Here is a 15,572-nt window from a genome sequence, read left to right as displayed (position 1 = left end):
TAAATTGTAGAGACTATAGAAAATTCAGAAGGTAAAAGAAAAAAAGGGTACCCAAATCTAGTTTTTTTTTGTTATGGTATAACTCCCAGTTGTCTAACAGAAAATGAACAAATGCAATGTAAAGATATTAAATTTGAAATTTTATGAAATTCATCGTTGAGATTTTAGAATGTTATCAAACACATAAATATTTTAAACATATTGACGAAGATAATAAAAAAAATTAGAAAATTTAAATCGTCCAATTTAAACTTATTAAAAAGGCAAAAAAACACTATATTTGTAAATAAATAGATCTGTTTCCTTAATTTGTAAACGAATACATCTGTTTCCTTAGTTACATAAATAAATAATTAATTTACTTAGTTATATATACAAATTCATCTGTTTACTTAGTTATGTAAAAAATTCATCATTAGGAATAATTAGTTTACTTAGTTTTATCAACAAATACATCGGTTTCCTTAGTTATTTAAACCACAAGGATAATTGTATACAGCAACAATAAATTAAACACAGAAAATGCACCAGATTGTTATTGGTTGGAAGAAGAATTTAAAAATAAAAATATAGATCTAAATTACATGATTAAAGTTAAACTAGATAAAACTAAAACAACACCAAATAAGAATAAAGAAAGACTTGTGTTTGATGTCTAATTTTTATCTACATATTACAAATCGTCGGTGATTGAAGACAGTTAATTTGCTATATATAAGAAAATAAATAAAATGAATTTTCTAACATAGTTAAATTGTATTGGCAATGTAAGTAAAATGTATTAGTTAACAAAAGTAAATTTTAGTAAATTATAAATGGACAACAAATAATGGTCAACAATATGAAAATAAAAAATTAACTAGTTTACGAAGGTAAGTTGTATTGTTAATGTAAGTAAAATGTATTAGTTAACAAAAGTAAATTTTAGTAAATTATAAACAACAAAAAATGGACATAAAAATATATAGCAAATAAACTGTCATCTATCACCTACGATTTGTAATAAGTACACAAAAATTAGACAAGAAACACAAGTCTTTCTTTATTATTTGGTGTTGTTTTAATTTTATCTAGTTTAACTTTAATCTTGTAGTTTATATCTATTCTTTTATTTTTAATTTCTTTTTTTTTATATGTTAAAGCTGTCTGGCAGACAGGTCTCAAATTTTTAACAAAACCACAAACACAAGTCTTTCTTTATTCTTGTTTTGTGTTGTTTTAATTTCATCTAGTTTAAATTAAATCTTATAATTTGGATCTATATTTTTATTTTTAATTTCTTCTTCCAACCAATAACAATCTGGTGTGTTTAATGTGCTGTTTTGATGTATAACTACATTATTTGTACCAATCCTCCCATACTGTTATAACGGGAGTGTTAATTTCCTTATTTTTTATTGTCACTTTACCTAAGGACGTTATTAATACTGATAATTTACACGTTGTCTTTGTACCCCAATTGGCACATGTTTCTTGGCACGAGTGCCACCTGTTCTGGTTTCAGAGTAACTACACTCGCCAATTGCACTCAGTCCGTTGTGAGCTCTGCAAGATCCATGAAGTCCGCCGCTCGTGGTCTCGCGGTAGCGTTCTCGCTTCCCGAGCACGGGGTCCCGGGTTCGATTCCCGGCGGGGTCAGGGATTTTCACCTGCCTCGAGATGACTGGGTGTTTGTGTTGTCCTTATCATTTCATCATCATCCAGGAAAGTGGCGACATTGGACTGAGCAAAGGTTGGGAAATTGTACGGGCGCTGATAACCACGCAGTTGAGCGCCCCACAAACCAAACATCATCATCATCATCAAGATCCATGAACTATTTTGTATTTACGTGACGAACCCTAACTCTAGGGCTATCTTTCATTTTTGACAAATGGATCGATGCCGACAATTGTAAAAACGTCGATGGTACATTAGTCCTTACTAATGTAAAATTGTAAGTACCAGTCGTCGTTATCATATTTCTATAATGCAAGAGTTCTCTAATTTGTGTTAAAATTTATTCTTGGCTTAAGTTTCATACTTTTCTAATGTAAGCTATGATGTTCCTTGTCCTTAGGCTACATTCTGAAGAAGACAAATTTATATTTGTCGAAACCTAGGTAAAGAATTTCTTTATCCATTGCAACTGGTCGACTGGTTATAATTTTATTAAAAATAAAAAATGATACAGTCAAAGAGACCACTGGGTGGTGCTTAGGTACGTTTGGCAAACACTCTGTTTACAACTTACAGTGTATAAAATAATAAAGTTCATAAATATTATATAATAATCACAAAATAGGGAAATATCAGTTGGGGCATGTAGCATGTACTTTTGAAGAACAGGTGGCGCCCATGCATTGAACTTTCAACCAATGAGAGAAAATGCATAAGCACCATACAGGAAATTCAAACAATCTGAGAAGGCACATCCTGGAAACGCCATACACCAGTGTCATCACTAGCATATGACAACCATCCAGGCTGCCTTGTCTAATGAAATCTTCTTAACCATCAAACATCAGTCTAAACAAAACGCCATCCAGAATTACAAACATATAAATACTAGTGCAATATTAATGCTAACAATACACTGGCAGTAGTGCAACATTCCATAACTTGTTCCCATTTTCTCATATTACATATTACAATATTTTCCAGAAATTCGAACTAATTCTCAGAGAAATAACTATAACTATATAATACAACGTAAGCTGTAATTGTGATGATGTACCAAATTGTGGTACCACTTTAAATTCTAAAGTTTTGTGAGTCCCACAGCCTAAGCAGATTACCGACCCTTGCACTTACACCTAGATGTTCTCCAAAGCATCTGAGCCTCCTTTTTTGTGTACCAGTGCTACTACTTGTGAATCAGTGCTACCATTTGTGAACTAATGCTTCAATTTTCAAACCAGTGCTTCTATTTGTGAACCAGTGCTTTCTGTTTTGGACCAGCACTTTCTGAGGACCCAAGACCTCTGCATGATGACTGTTCGAGGACAAACCCAGTGAGATGGCATAGTGCATTGCTTCAGGAAGGTAGCTTGGAAGTTCCATAGTTTCCTGAGTAGGACCAGCTGGAATTTGGCAGCATTTGATTTCTGGAAGACGTTAATTCCACATGCAGTGACACATGTAAATATGAGGATCTTCCCATTCAATCGTCACACAGTTCTGTTACTTTTTTCACATGCAATGACAGCTTGCCATGGTGTTCCCTTTACTTTCATTCATCATTATGTGCACCCTATGCTAGTAGTGAACTTTTGGTGTTTATACTGAACTTTTGAACTAATGTAAATCATAGTGAAGGCTTCTGCAAATGCACATTAGACACTCCTGTCATGGTGAGTGTAAGATGTTTATGCACAGTGACCTCACATCATGCATTTATGTAATGCTACATATCAACACCTGCCGGCCCACTATGTTCACAATACTCAGATACTCACCTCATTTTACAAGGACATGATGAAATATTTAGCATCTGCTTCTACAGTGGCCCTTCAGTTTTGTCTATTGACAGGTTAAAGCCAGCTTCCATGCTCACCCTCGACAATGCCCGTATGCTGCTGACAGTTGAGGTCTCCATGTCCTGCATTGATGCCACCACCTCACCTATCTCTTGCCAACATCACCACCACTAATGCTTATTGCCGTAGCACCCACACTAGCACCTGGCGTTCGAGAGCTGCATTCAGTGATGTTACCCCAATGACCTCCTCTCATAGTGAGAGGAGGGGGGGGGGCAGGGGGTATGGGGATGGAGGGGGGAGGGTCTCTGTGTCACCTTGCTAAATTCTCACATTTGCTAAGTCCCACAGTCTCCCCAGTGGACAACTTCCATCAGAGTTGCCCCTAGATGCTTTCCAAAGCACCTGCACCACAGTGGACACCTATCGACAGGAATGTCTTTCCCTCCCACTACTGCAATCTGCCCACTGGTGCTTTCACTCAGATTTCTCATCTGCCTGTGAGGCAGTCATCTTTCAACATGCATGAGTGATGAATAGTTAATGCAGTATCTGTGTGAATGCACCTTCTTTTGTTTGTGTACCAATGCTACCGTTAGTGAACCAGTGCTTCTGTTTGTGAACTAGTGCTTTTGTTTTGGACTAACACTTTCAATGAGGACCTGAGGACCACCACACAATGAATATTTCAGGATAAATCCAGTGGGTCAGCTCTATGCATGTTTCAGGTAGACAGCTTATCAGTGCTATAGCTTCCCGAGCAGAGCCAGTCACAGTCCAACAGTTTGTACCTTGTACACCATTTTTCCTTTTGTTTTCCCAAGTCACTTTGGACAGCCACCTGCTGATTACTGGAGGCCATTAATTCCATGTGCATCATCACACATATATACCCTGTACTTTGTGCTGCTTTATCCCAGTACCAAGCACCCATTCAGATCTTCCTGTTCAATTACCATACAGTTTTGTACGTTGCTTCACATGTGAAGGCAGCACACAACAGTGTCTTCTTTACTTTTACTCATCATTATACATGGTCTCTGCTTGGGACAAACTTTTAGTGTTTTTATTGAACCATCAAACTTGTGTCATTCTTAGTGATGGCTCAAGCCTATGAATTTTAAACATGTGTTTCTCTTGTACTGGAACTGATAAACAGAAATTTCACTGTGTCAGTCATACCTAAACCATGTACAGACACATATTACCTTTTTGTTTTTGTTTAGCAAAGTATAGTAGTCTGCTGAACTTAGCAAATACCTCATGTTGGCAAAAGTTTCCCCTCGCTTTTTCATTTCCTCATTGGAACATATCTTCCACATAATTTCCCACATTCTCCTTCCATTTCCCTTAATTTCCCTCACTTAACAGCTATGATGTGCATTGTGCAGTGAAACATTTATGGTGCTGCCAGCATTACCACAAAACTATGGAACTTTTCATGAGTAGTGATATGAGATTAAATGTAAACCTGTGCAAAAATTTACTGCAGCCTTGAAAATGAAATTAAAGATGAGTTGTTTTCTGCGTATCCAGCAGACAGAGATAGGATTAGAGTAACAATAATCAATTCAATCACAGGTGAACCTGGATGAAGAACTGTTGAGCTGCACCTGCAGATCAGAAGCGTAAGGATCTCCATAAAAAAGCTTAGAGAATCTTACATGTTGGAGAGGTGCTTTTCCTTGAGGAACTCATACCATTTTGTGGAAAAAACAAAAGATTTAGTCCTACTAGGAAATGCTTATCTAGCCTCCTTAGATGTTGTTAACCTATACACTAGGATACCAATTTCAGATACCATTGATATTACCAAGCATAATTTATCAAAACACTAAAAAATTTGCCAAGGTGGGGCTACAGAATTGGTCACTATGGTACAGTTCACTTTATCTTTCAGTCATTTCTCTTTTAATGGTAAATATCATAATCAACCAGCAAGCTTAAGATAGGAAACGGTTTAGTAGGCAGAATAGCCAATATTTTCTTAACCCTGCGACGGGCACTGTATGCCGTCAATTTTGTTTTCGTTCAATAATTCCGTCAGCGCGCCGAGCACACAACAATAGTGCTAGATATGCTTTGATTGTTTAGTCACGCACCAAACTGGATTACTGCACCATCATTATACCCACCATAACAGCTTCGACTTACCTGTGAAGTGGACGACTGCACCGAGACGGCACTACGTACAGCACGCGCCTGGTAATGTAAATACACGTAGCCGTACCACTGTCAAATGTTTCGATGATTAGAAGCTTTGTTTTACAATTCTGTGGGTGACTGATGATTTAGTTATTAACATTGCTTTGGTATTAGAATTATTTTATTGTCTCCCAGGTCTGCACAAAGGAAAGGACTAACACCAGAAGAAATTGAACGTCTTCTTCTGCAATCATCTGACAAAGAACATTACACAGATTTCTCTGACAGCAATGAGGAATCAGAAATAATTGAAACAGCAGATCATTCCAGCGAATCTGAGCAGTCATGCGCTGAAGGAAATGAAGTGAAATGAATGCCACATGATGACTGCCATTTTTATATTGGTAAAGACCAAGAAACTTGGTGGATAAATAATCGGTTAGCTCTATCAGGGAAAACAAAACGTAAGAATATAATGAATATCGTACCTGGCCCGAAATGCAATGGTAGAGAAGCTAAATCTGAAATTGAAAGTTTTCTCAAATTGTTTGATCCTGAGAGAATTGATTACGTCGTTGCAAATACAAACAAGTACATAAATAACAAGAGATCATCTGTGAATTACTCAAGGGCTAGAGATTGCAAAACTACTTCTGCTTCTGAAATAACGGCTCTTTTAGCAGCACTGTTTCTCATTGCCATCCAAAAAGGGGGATGCACAAATGTATTAGAACTGTGGGCATCAAATGGAACAGGAATGATTATTCAAAGGGCAGCATTTAGCTACAAACGCTTACTGTTTTTGCTCCGGTCACTCGGGTTTGGTGATACTTCTACAAGAAAAGAACGACTAGCAACTGATAAGCTTGCTGCCATCTGCAATCTCCACTCAGAATTTCTGAACAACTGCAGAAATAACTACAGTCTAAGAGAGTTCACAACCGCAGATGAAATGCTTGTCCCATTTCGCGGACGTGTGGTATTGTCCTGTACATGCCCAATAAGCCGGTTAAGCATGGATTGAAGTTGTACGCATTGTCCAATATCAAGACATTTTATACTTTCAATTTTGAAGTATACTGTGGCCGACAGACTCCTGGACCATATGTTGCATCTAACCAGCCAATAGATATGGTGAACAGATTGGTTGAGCCGATCAAGGGAACTCACAGGAATGCAACTACGGACAACTACTACAGTAGTTAGCCTGTAGCCCAGCATCTTTTAGAAAATGGGCTAACATTCATTGGAACATTGAAAAAGAAGAAGAAGGAAATTCATCCAGGATTTTTGCCCAACAGATCGTGAGAAATTGGAAATTGTCTTTTCGGATTTCAAGATGACTTCTGTCTTGTTTCGTGCCAAACAAAAAGAAACAAGTCTGTGCTTTTCCTGTCGTCAATGCATGAAACTGCTGAAATCGACACCACTACATGCAAATCTGTTGTAAATTTGGATTAAAATGCAACAAAAGGTGGTGTCGATACTGTGAATTATATGTGTACATCCTACTCTACACAAAGGACCACAAGAAGATGGCCCTTAGCATTGTTTTTTCGTTATCTGGATATTGCTGGGATAAATCCCCAGGTCTTGTTTTTTGCAAACAATCCAGAAAAAGGATTCAGAAGAAGAACCTACTTAACAAACCTGGCCTTGGCTCTGATGGACTACCACTTGAAAGAAAGGGCTCAGCTCTCTACTTGACCACAAGATATTCAAGGATTTCTGTCACCTCATCAATCAATTCCCGCCTATCACGATGAGACTATAAGAAGGTGTGGGAGGTGCCATCTTTGTGGTGGTAAAAAAATAATAAAACTATAGCTGCAAAATATTCATTTGCAGGCAACATTGCCACAATGTTGTCACATGTAATGATTGCAGAGCTTCTCTGGAGGAAGAAAGTGTGTGATTCTTGATATGTATTTACAGACTGCCTTATTCTTTATTATTGCTACAAAGTTTTTATACATATTACACATTTCTGTAAAACTTGCTTTAACAATGGTAAACAATTGAATCATACCTGTGGCTATAATTTATTTAGAATTTGTTATTAAAGTAGCACTTAAGAAATATCCTGGAAATGTATATCAGATATTCTGTAACAATTTTAATTTTCCCATGCACTTTGGATATGTGTATACAGATCATATTAAAAGTTGCTGTTAAGAATGATGTTATAAACAAGAAAAATTAATTCCACCAAAAATTTAAAAAAAAACTGCTGTCTTATGTATTTAAATGTAACTGAGTGCTGCACACGCCCGCTGACACAACAATCTTAAGTGCGCCTGCCGCAGCTGGGGGTAATAATGTTGCTTATAGCAGATATATGGTTGACACATTTATAGTAATAAAAGGCAATGATGAAATGATCAAATATGTAGCTGCAAAATTTAACAGTGTGGTTAACAACATAAAATTTACAGCTGAACGCAAGGTTGGTTAAGCTTCAGATTTTATTGGTTTAACTATGAATAGCTCTACAGACAAAGTGACATTAGGGATTTTTAGGAAGCCAATGTTTACAGAAGCCATTGTAGCAGCAAACGCATGCCACCCAAAAGAGCACAAATGTGCCTACTTTTGGGCTTTGCTAAATAGGTTAATAAAGCTGCCTGTAAATGAGAGTGACACTGAAAAAGAATTGAATAGTTTAGAACAGGAAAGACAGCAAGGTCTAATTGTTATAATGGTAAGGAAATTAGGTCTCTGTAAAATTTGCTTACAAATAGCACAAGCAACAAACAGTAAGGATTAGTATGACACGTAAAGAAACATTCACGGAACATGTAGTAAACAGATTCAGGAGGCATAATAACGCTTTGGGCTTAAAGACTAATAGTAAATTAGGAAAGAAATTATTACACTTGATTGAGGCCAGGTGTCACAAGTATTAGGGTGCTGGTGTTTACAGTATTATGAGTGGTACCGTAATTGCAAAACATTTTGTATAGGACAGACTAGGCCAACCACATGACAGCAAAAAAGGCTGCATAAAAAAGCATGTTTTACAAAGCAGCCACGTGTTAAGTGAAACTTAAGGTTATCTTAAAATTCTGCACAACACACCTAAAAGGCTATTGTTAAATACACTTTAGAACTTGGAATTTTCAACAGAAATACTAAATGAACAAATAGATTTCACCAAGAACTGGTTTTGAGTCTATTTATGGAACCCTTATAGATACATTTCTACCATCAACCTAGGGTCTTGGTAGTTGGTAATGCAATAAAGTTTGCCACTACAGAATATTCTTTTTGTGATGAATACTACACCATTCTATATGTTACCCCCAAGGCTGTGCACCTCTGTGTCACTTCCCCCCATGTTTTTATTTTTACATTAGATAAGTAAAAGCCTAATTGTTTACTACACATGCAGCATCATATGCACATATTGGTCATTGGTCAATAAAATATTGATAAGTTATTGCCTAGTTCTTGACACTAGATAGTACAAACTGAAAACTCCCAACAACAGCATTACTGTGGCTGTTCCATAACGTTTTCACATTATTTTAATTAAAAATAGTCATTTTATAGAACATTTGTAGTCACAGGATTACAAAATGTTTAAAAATATTTTTCAGTATATCAAGATAATCCTGTTTAACAATTCACCTCCCTCTCCCCTCCCTCCTCAATCCACCCTTCTCCCTCCTCTTCGCTATTTTAATTTCTTCATGGCATTTTACAGTTCTTGTTATTTACAGAAAAACAATTTCATTGTAATAGAACCATATAAGATCATATATACATTGTTTAAAATATGCTAATTCTGAACCTGTTCTCCTTCCCCCTTATAATTTTAATTTTTTTTCTAATTTATTGTTTGCACAATTACAGCTTATGCTTTATTATATAGTTATGTAATTTCTGTAAGTGTTTCCTAGGAAACAATTGCAACATGTAATTGGCCAAATAGGAACAAGCTATGTAGGCCCTGTTTTTTATATGACTATAATTCTGGATAGTGTTTTGGTTAAACTGATGTTCGGGGGGTTAAAGAGTTTTAATTAGATAAGGCAATCTGAATGGTTTCCATATACTATTACAGCACTGATATATGGTGTTTTAAGATTGTGCCTCCTCAAATTGTTTGAATTTCCAGTATAACGCTGAAGCATTTTCTCCTGTTTGTGGAAATGGCAATAAATAGGCTACACCTGTTCTTCAAAAGTAAGTGCTGGATGTTTTGATTGATATTTATATACTTTGTAAATATTATATAATGCTATTTATGAACTTTTATTGATGCTATAATTTTTATGTTGTAAGATGTCAAAACTTAGGTTTATTAACAGAAAATTCACTTCCTGTTGCTAGTGTCACCCAACAGGCTCTTCTACAGCATTATTTTAAACCATTCAAAAAAATGTTATGCACCGTTTTCTAAAAAAAAAAACTACTTTTTGTGAAACTGAAAACTGATTGCCATGAATTCTTTACTGATGAAATTGTTTTATATAATGAAATGATGAAAGAGGGTAATTGTGAACAAACAACTGCATTGTGTGCCATATATTTAGCATCACCAAGTGATTAAGTCCACTTAATTTCTGAGTTGTTTCTTAGTAACAGGTTAGAGTTCAATCTTGGTTATGAATGTTGATAAAATATTGCATATCTATTGGACAATTTAGTGTCAAAATAAGGTAACTGGACAGATAAAAAAATCCACTCACGAAATGGCAGCAGAATACACATATAAAAGATTATAAATAGGCAAGCTTTTTGAGCCAGTGGCACCTTCTTCAGTAGAAGTGTTGAAGGGGATGGAAGAGGGTGAAGGATAAGAACTGGAGAGATCTAGGAAAAGGGGTAAATTTTGAGAAAGTCACCCAGAACTGGGATCAGAGCAGACTTACTGGACAGGATGAGAAGGAAAGACTGATTGTTGGGGCTGCACCAGATGAGATTTGAAAACCTGAGAGCTAGACAGGGTAATATGCAAGACAGAGATTACTGCTTAAACATTGTGCCTGAGTCAGTGTGCCTCAACGTAAGTCCATATGGTAAAGACATCATCAATGTACATAAACCAAACCAGGATTTGAAGACTTATGGATCTCAGGAAAGCTCCCTCCAAGTGACTGGTGAAAGGATTGGCATGGGAAGGAGACATCCTGGTTCCTGTGATTGTACCCCGATCTGTTTGTATGTCTGCCCCTCAAAGGTGTAGTTGTTGATAAGCATAAAGATCATTAAGGGGAGTAGGAAGGTAGTCATAGGTTTGTAATCAGGTGAGCTCTGATTGAGGAAATATTCAGCAGCTGACAGACCATGTACTTGGGGGACCTTGGTACACAGGGAGGTTGCATTTATTATGCAAGTTTTTGAAACAAATTAAAGATAAGAAACTATATTGTAATTGACTGCATCCATACAATGTGTATTGTTAATGGACGAATAAAGAGATTGATTGATTGATTGACAAGCAAGCTACATGGTGGGAGTGGGACGGGCACTGATTTAAGACCATTTCTGTTCCTCCCAAAGATAGAGTGTTCTTACTTTCATTCCATAATGTCATACAGGATTATTGTCTGGGGTAACTCATCAAGCCAAGTTAAGTTTTCTGAATTCAAAAACGTGTAATAAAAGTTATTTGTGGTGTAAACTCAAGAACATCCTGTGGAGGCATGCTTAGGGAAATACTGATGTCAATATTGCTTCCCAATAAATTTATTCCTTAAATCTTTCAAATATATCTCTTTTTCAAACCAATGGAATCAATCCTATGAATAGGAATAATCTTCAAAAAGATATAAAGTCACTTACTTTGGCCCAGAAAGGTGTCTATTATTCACAAACATACATTTTCAATAACCTGCCAGAAGTTATATCAAGTTTAATAATGGTACTAATAAAGTTCTATTTTAAAGGAGCCTAAAGGATTTATTGCTTGCCAGCTCCTACTCCATTGATGAATTGCTTACTAGACTAATAGCTATGTATGTGTTACAAATAATATAAAATACGGCAAGTATTTGTACAACCTGACTTCTGCACAAGTTCAGTGCAGTAAAGTAATTGCTGTAAATAAGGTGTGCTGTAAATTGATTTTTCTATTGAATGATCTATGGCTGTTATAATCTAAGAATTACCATATGCACTTCTTTATACTGAACATTTCCATGTTTTGTCATAAGTTATTTATTGCCTTTTAAACAATAATACATTTAAGATATTTTCTACTTAGTCAGCTTCTGTGAGGACCATTCCAATTGAGATCTGTGCAAAGTACATTAGAATATTTGTTTTTATTTGTAAATATTTATTCCATATTTCTGTTTTTCTGGCATCATGTACATCCTAGAGGATCTCCTCACTAAAGATGTATTGAAACATAAAGTATATCTAATCCAATCTTAGGCTATGTACAGACTGAAACACCTTATTCAGTCGATGTCCTACACTCACTGGGCATGGATGCTGCATCTGCCACATTTCATCTTTTAGGCAGCAGGTAGCATATTTTTCACAATAGACTCATAGCTATATACGACAATAAGACAGAATCTTCTCAGAAGATGTAGGAAAGACCCATATGCTCGAAGATATGTCAAGATCATTCCACAGTATTCACATTCAAAAGCATGTTAGCATTGCATATGCTGGTATAGAGATTATAGTCTCTGAGAAGTAGGCCTATGCAGGGTGCTCATTTTAACTGAAGACATTGAAATACCTCAAACACCACACATCTGGTCAAACAAAGTTATAATTCCGATTTGTTTGTCGTGGAGAGGGATATACCACATTCAATATCCCATCCCACCCATGAATGGGTGGTGGGGGCAACTTTGAAATCTTCAATGGGAATCATAATTTTTTATTGCATATTATGATTCTATGGTAAAATTTACATACGTTTTGTCTGAAGCATTTTCTTGTTTCTCCACAGATGATGCTGTAATCGGAGGAATGTAAGTGGGTACACAATTGTAATTTATGATAGGTTTCTCAATGGCTCTTGAAAATCCAATGGCACTTGAGACCCCACCTCCATGCTGCAAGCATAGGACAGACTAGTATTTAGTAACTTGTAATTGAAAATCCCATTCACAATGTTGTATTCCTCCTACATATCAAACAGGGCACTGCTCTGTGTGCCACTGTGGCCATGGCTTGAAGTGATTGCTACTCAACTTTTCCGAGTACAGTAAGTGTTCAAACATAGTATCACCAACTTCAATGCATTTAGTGATCTGCTTTTCAAATGACCATACACAGGACAGAAGTGTATCTGCCAAAATATCATTACAGGTGTTTCTGATGCAGTCAACCATGTCTTCACAGTATGTTTGCACTTGCTGGTAAGCCTTAACTCTTAGATGCCCCTATAAAAACAAATTCAGCAACTTTAAATCCAGTGACCTAGGAGGTCAGTTAGTAGGGCTACCACTGCCAATCCACAACCCAGTGTAACCATGGTATAATAACTCCTGTGTTTCAATTGTGTGATCTTCATACACTGTTGAACATCCAGGGCAACATCCTCAGTAGAACCAGTAGTTTCTGTTCCAAAACCGTTTGGCATTTCCATCCAATGAATGTCCCATTGACAAAATATAGACCAATGAATTTGTTACTCATCATGCCACACCATATGTTAACTGACAAGGGACATTGATGGTCAGCTTTCCATAACCAGAGGGAACTGTCTACACTTCAGTAATGCATGTTATGCCCGTTAATGCTACCATGGTTTGTGAATGTAGACTCACTAGAAAATAGCACCTTGGCTGAGAATGTGGGTGTTGTTTAGATTTTGTCCACATGCCCATTCACAAAACACTACCCAATTATTGAAACTGGTGGCATGAAGTTCCTGATACAGCAACATGGTGTGGATGATACTTTTGATGATGCAGTATTGTGAAAATGCTACCTACAAACACAAAGGAATTGTAATGTAATTGCTGGGTGCTTATCTGGGAGTTCACTGCCACTAGTACAGCTATTTCATTACCTTCTCCTGTAACACATTTGCTTAACTTTCTTTAGCTGGTCTGCACACTGCTGTCAGACATAAGTCTGTCCACAACCTCGTAAAAGAATGAATAAGTGTGAGCTTTCTCTGGAAAGCACTTGTTATATGGGGCAACAGCAGCCTCAACATTCCTCCTACATTCTTTGTAAATTAGTATCATTTCAATATATTTTTCCATGTTGCAACACTCATTGTCCACCTGCACATCGGTTCTCCAGATGATGTGTAGGTGTGCAGGCAATAAACACTGTGCAAGTATTTAATGTTTACAGCTGATATCTGTTCCATGTCTGCACAATACGTGAGGTCTGGTCTCAGTGTACTGCCTGTTCTGATGTGTCACAGTTCTGTACATAGACACAGTGGCACATTCAGTTGACCTCTCATCAAAATTTTGGAGGAATACAATGATGGCAATGGGGTTTCCAATTAGAAGATATAAAACAATGGTCTGTCCTATTCTCGCAGCATGGAGATGGAACCACATGTGCCAGTGGATATTCAAGAGTTGTTGAATGGCAAGGCATAAATTGCAATTGTGTTCTCATGTCTATTTCTCCAATTACAGTGTCATCTGTGGAAAAATGAAAGAAATACTTTAGACAATACATATGTCGATTTTACACAGAATTGTAATCTGCAATAAAAAACAATGGTTCCCATTGAAGATCGCAAAGTTGCCCCAGCCACCCACTCATGGGGTGAGAAGGTAGGTTGAGTGTGGTATCATTGGATGTCACCCTCCAAGACAAACAAATTGGAACTTTAACTTTTTTTTGATACAATGCGTAGTTTTCGAGATAGTTCAATGACTTCAGTTAAAATGAACACATTGTACCTGTGATCGAGTTATCAATAGCTCAATGTGGCAAATCAACCATTTTGTCAGCAAACAGTCCAATTCTTATTTTTTTGTTATTATTACACAAACAATTTTATTACATCTCATAGTAACTTTGGTAACTGACATACTTTTCTCTTGGTGGTGTGGCTTCACTGCTCAAGGCACAAAGAAAATTTTCTGTGTAAGTATGACTATTGTGTTGGTATATTCTCTGTGTTTTATTTCTTTTCTAATAATGTATGTTATACATGGAATTTTCTAAACTCAAAACATTTTAATGACACTGTTATTTATAACCTGAAAAATAAAATCAATACTACTATCTGCAAAGTGTACATAAACAGAGACATTCCTTATGCTTTCTAACCTTAAGCAGATGCTAACATAGAGTAAATGATGCATTCTGATGCAGAATACAACTGTGCTAGTAAACAACTGGTCACTGCATATGGATAAAGAACACTGGGGTGATCCTGAAGTTTATCGACCAGAACGTTTCATTACTGAAACTGGACTACTTAGAGAGGATGACACATTCTTGCCTTTTGGTCTTGGTGAGTTACTGCTACTAGAAAGAGTTATGGTAAAATAAGTTGTGGCTCATATCTGAGAGTTTTAATTTGCCTTTCAGGTCGACGTCGGTGTTTGGGGGAGCAGTTTGCAAAAAGGTTTTTATTCCAAATTTTTGCTGGAGTCTTGCAAAAATTTCAACTTGTTCCTGCTGATGGTACTGACCTGAAGTCTACTGCTTTTGGGGGCTTTAATCTTGCACCAAAAACTTTTGACATCATTTTCAAATCTCGATAACACTGCAAAAACAATACAAATGTACTTGTTTTCATTATTGTTGTAACAACTGAAATGTAATAGATGAATATATATTAATGAACTTATTACAGAGTTAATAACTTTTAAATAAATTTTATTAAATTCTCATCTCCATACTGCCAAAGCATTACTTCCAAAAATTTTATTTGACTTTGCAAGAGGAAAGAAAATGGTGAAAAGAGAGGTGAAGTTTATAAAAATTTGTTATATATGAACAAGGAGAGGAGTATTTTCACATTTACAGTTGTTGATACACAGACCATTAACAAACAATTAAATTCTAATTTAATTT

At 36.3% G+C, this 15,572-nt stretch overlaps 1 protein-coding gene across 1 annotated transcript in view; it reads left to right on the top strand.

Moving 5' to 3' along the window:
* Window positions 1-15,320, top strand: part of LOC126188413 (methyl farnesoate epoxidase-like) — a 338,427-nt gene extending 323,107 nt beyond the window's left edge. Inside the window, exons 8-9 of the mRNA XM_049930016.1 lie at window positions 14,865-15,006; window positions 15,084-15,320. Coding sequence (XP_049785973.1) covers window positions 14,865-15,006; window positions 15,084-15,259 — 318 coding nt within the window. The 3' untranslated portion in view covers window positions 15,260-15,320. The remainder of the gene's footprint in view (window positions 1-14,864; window positions 15,007-15,083) is intronic.
* The last annotated feature ends 252 nt before the right edge of the window (window positions 15,321-15,572 follow it).

This window comes from Schistocerca cancellata, chromosome 5 (genome assembly GCF_023864275.1).
Source record: "Schistocerca cancellata isolate TAMUIC-IGC-003103 chromosome 5, iqSchCanc2.1, whole genome shotgun sequence".
NCBI lineage: Eukaryota > Metazoa > Arthropoda > Insecta > Orthoptera > Acrididae > Schistocerca > Schistocerca cancellata.
The sequence above is the reverse complement of the archived record's forward strand: the minus strand, read 5'-3'. Positions and strand labels throughout refer to the sequence as shown.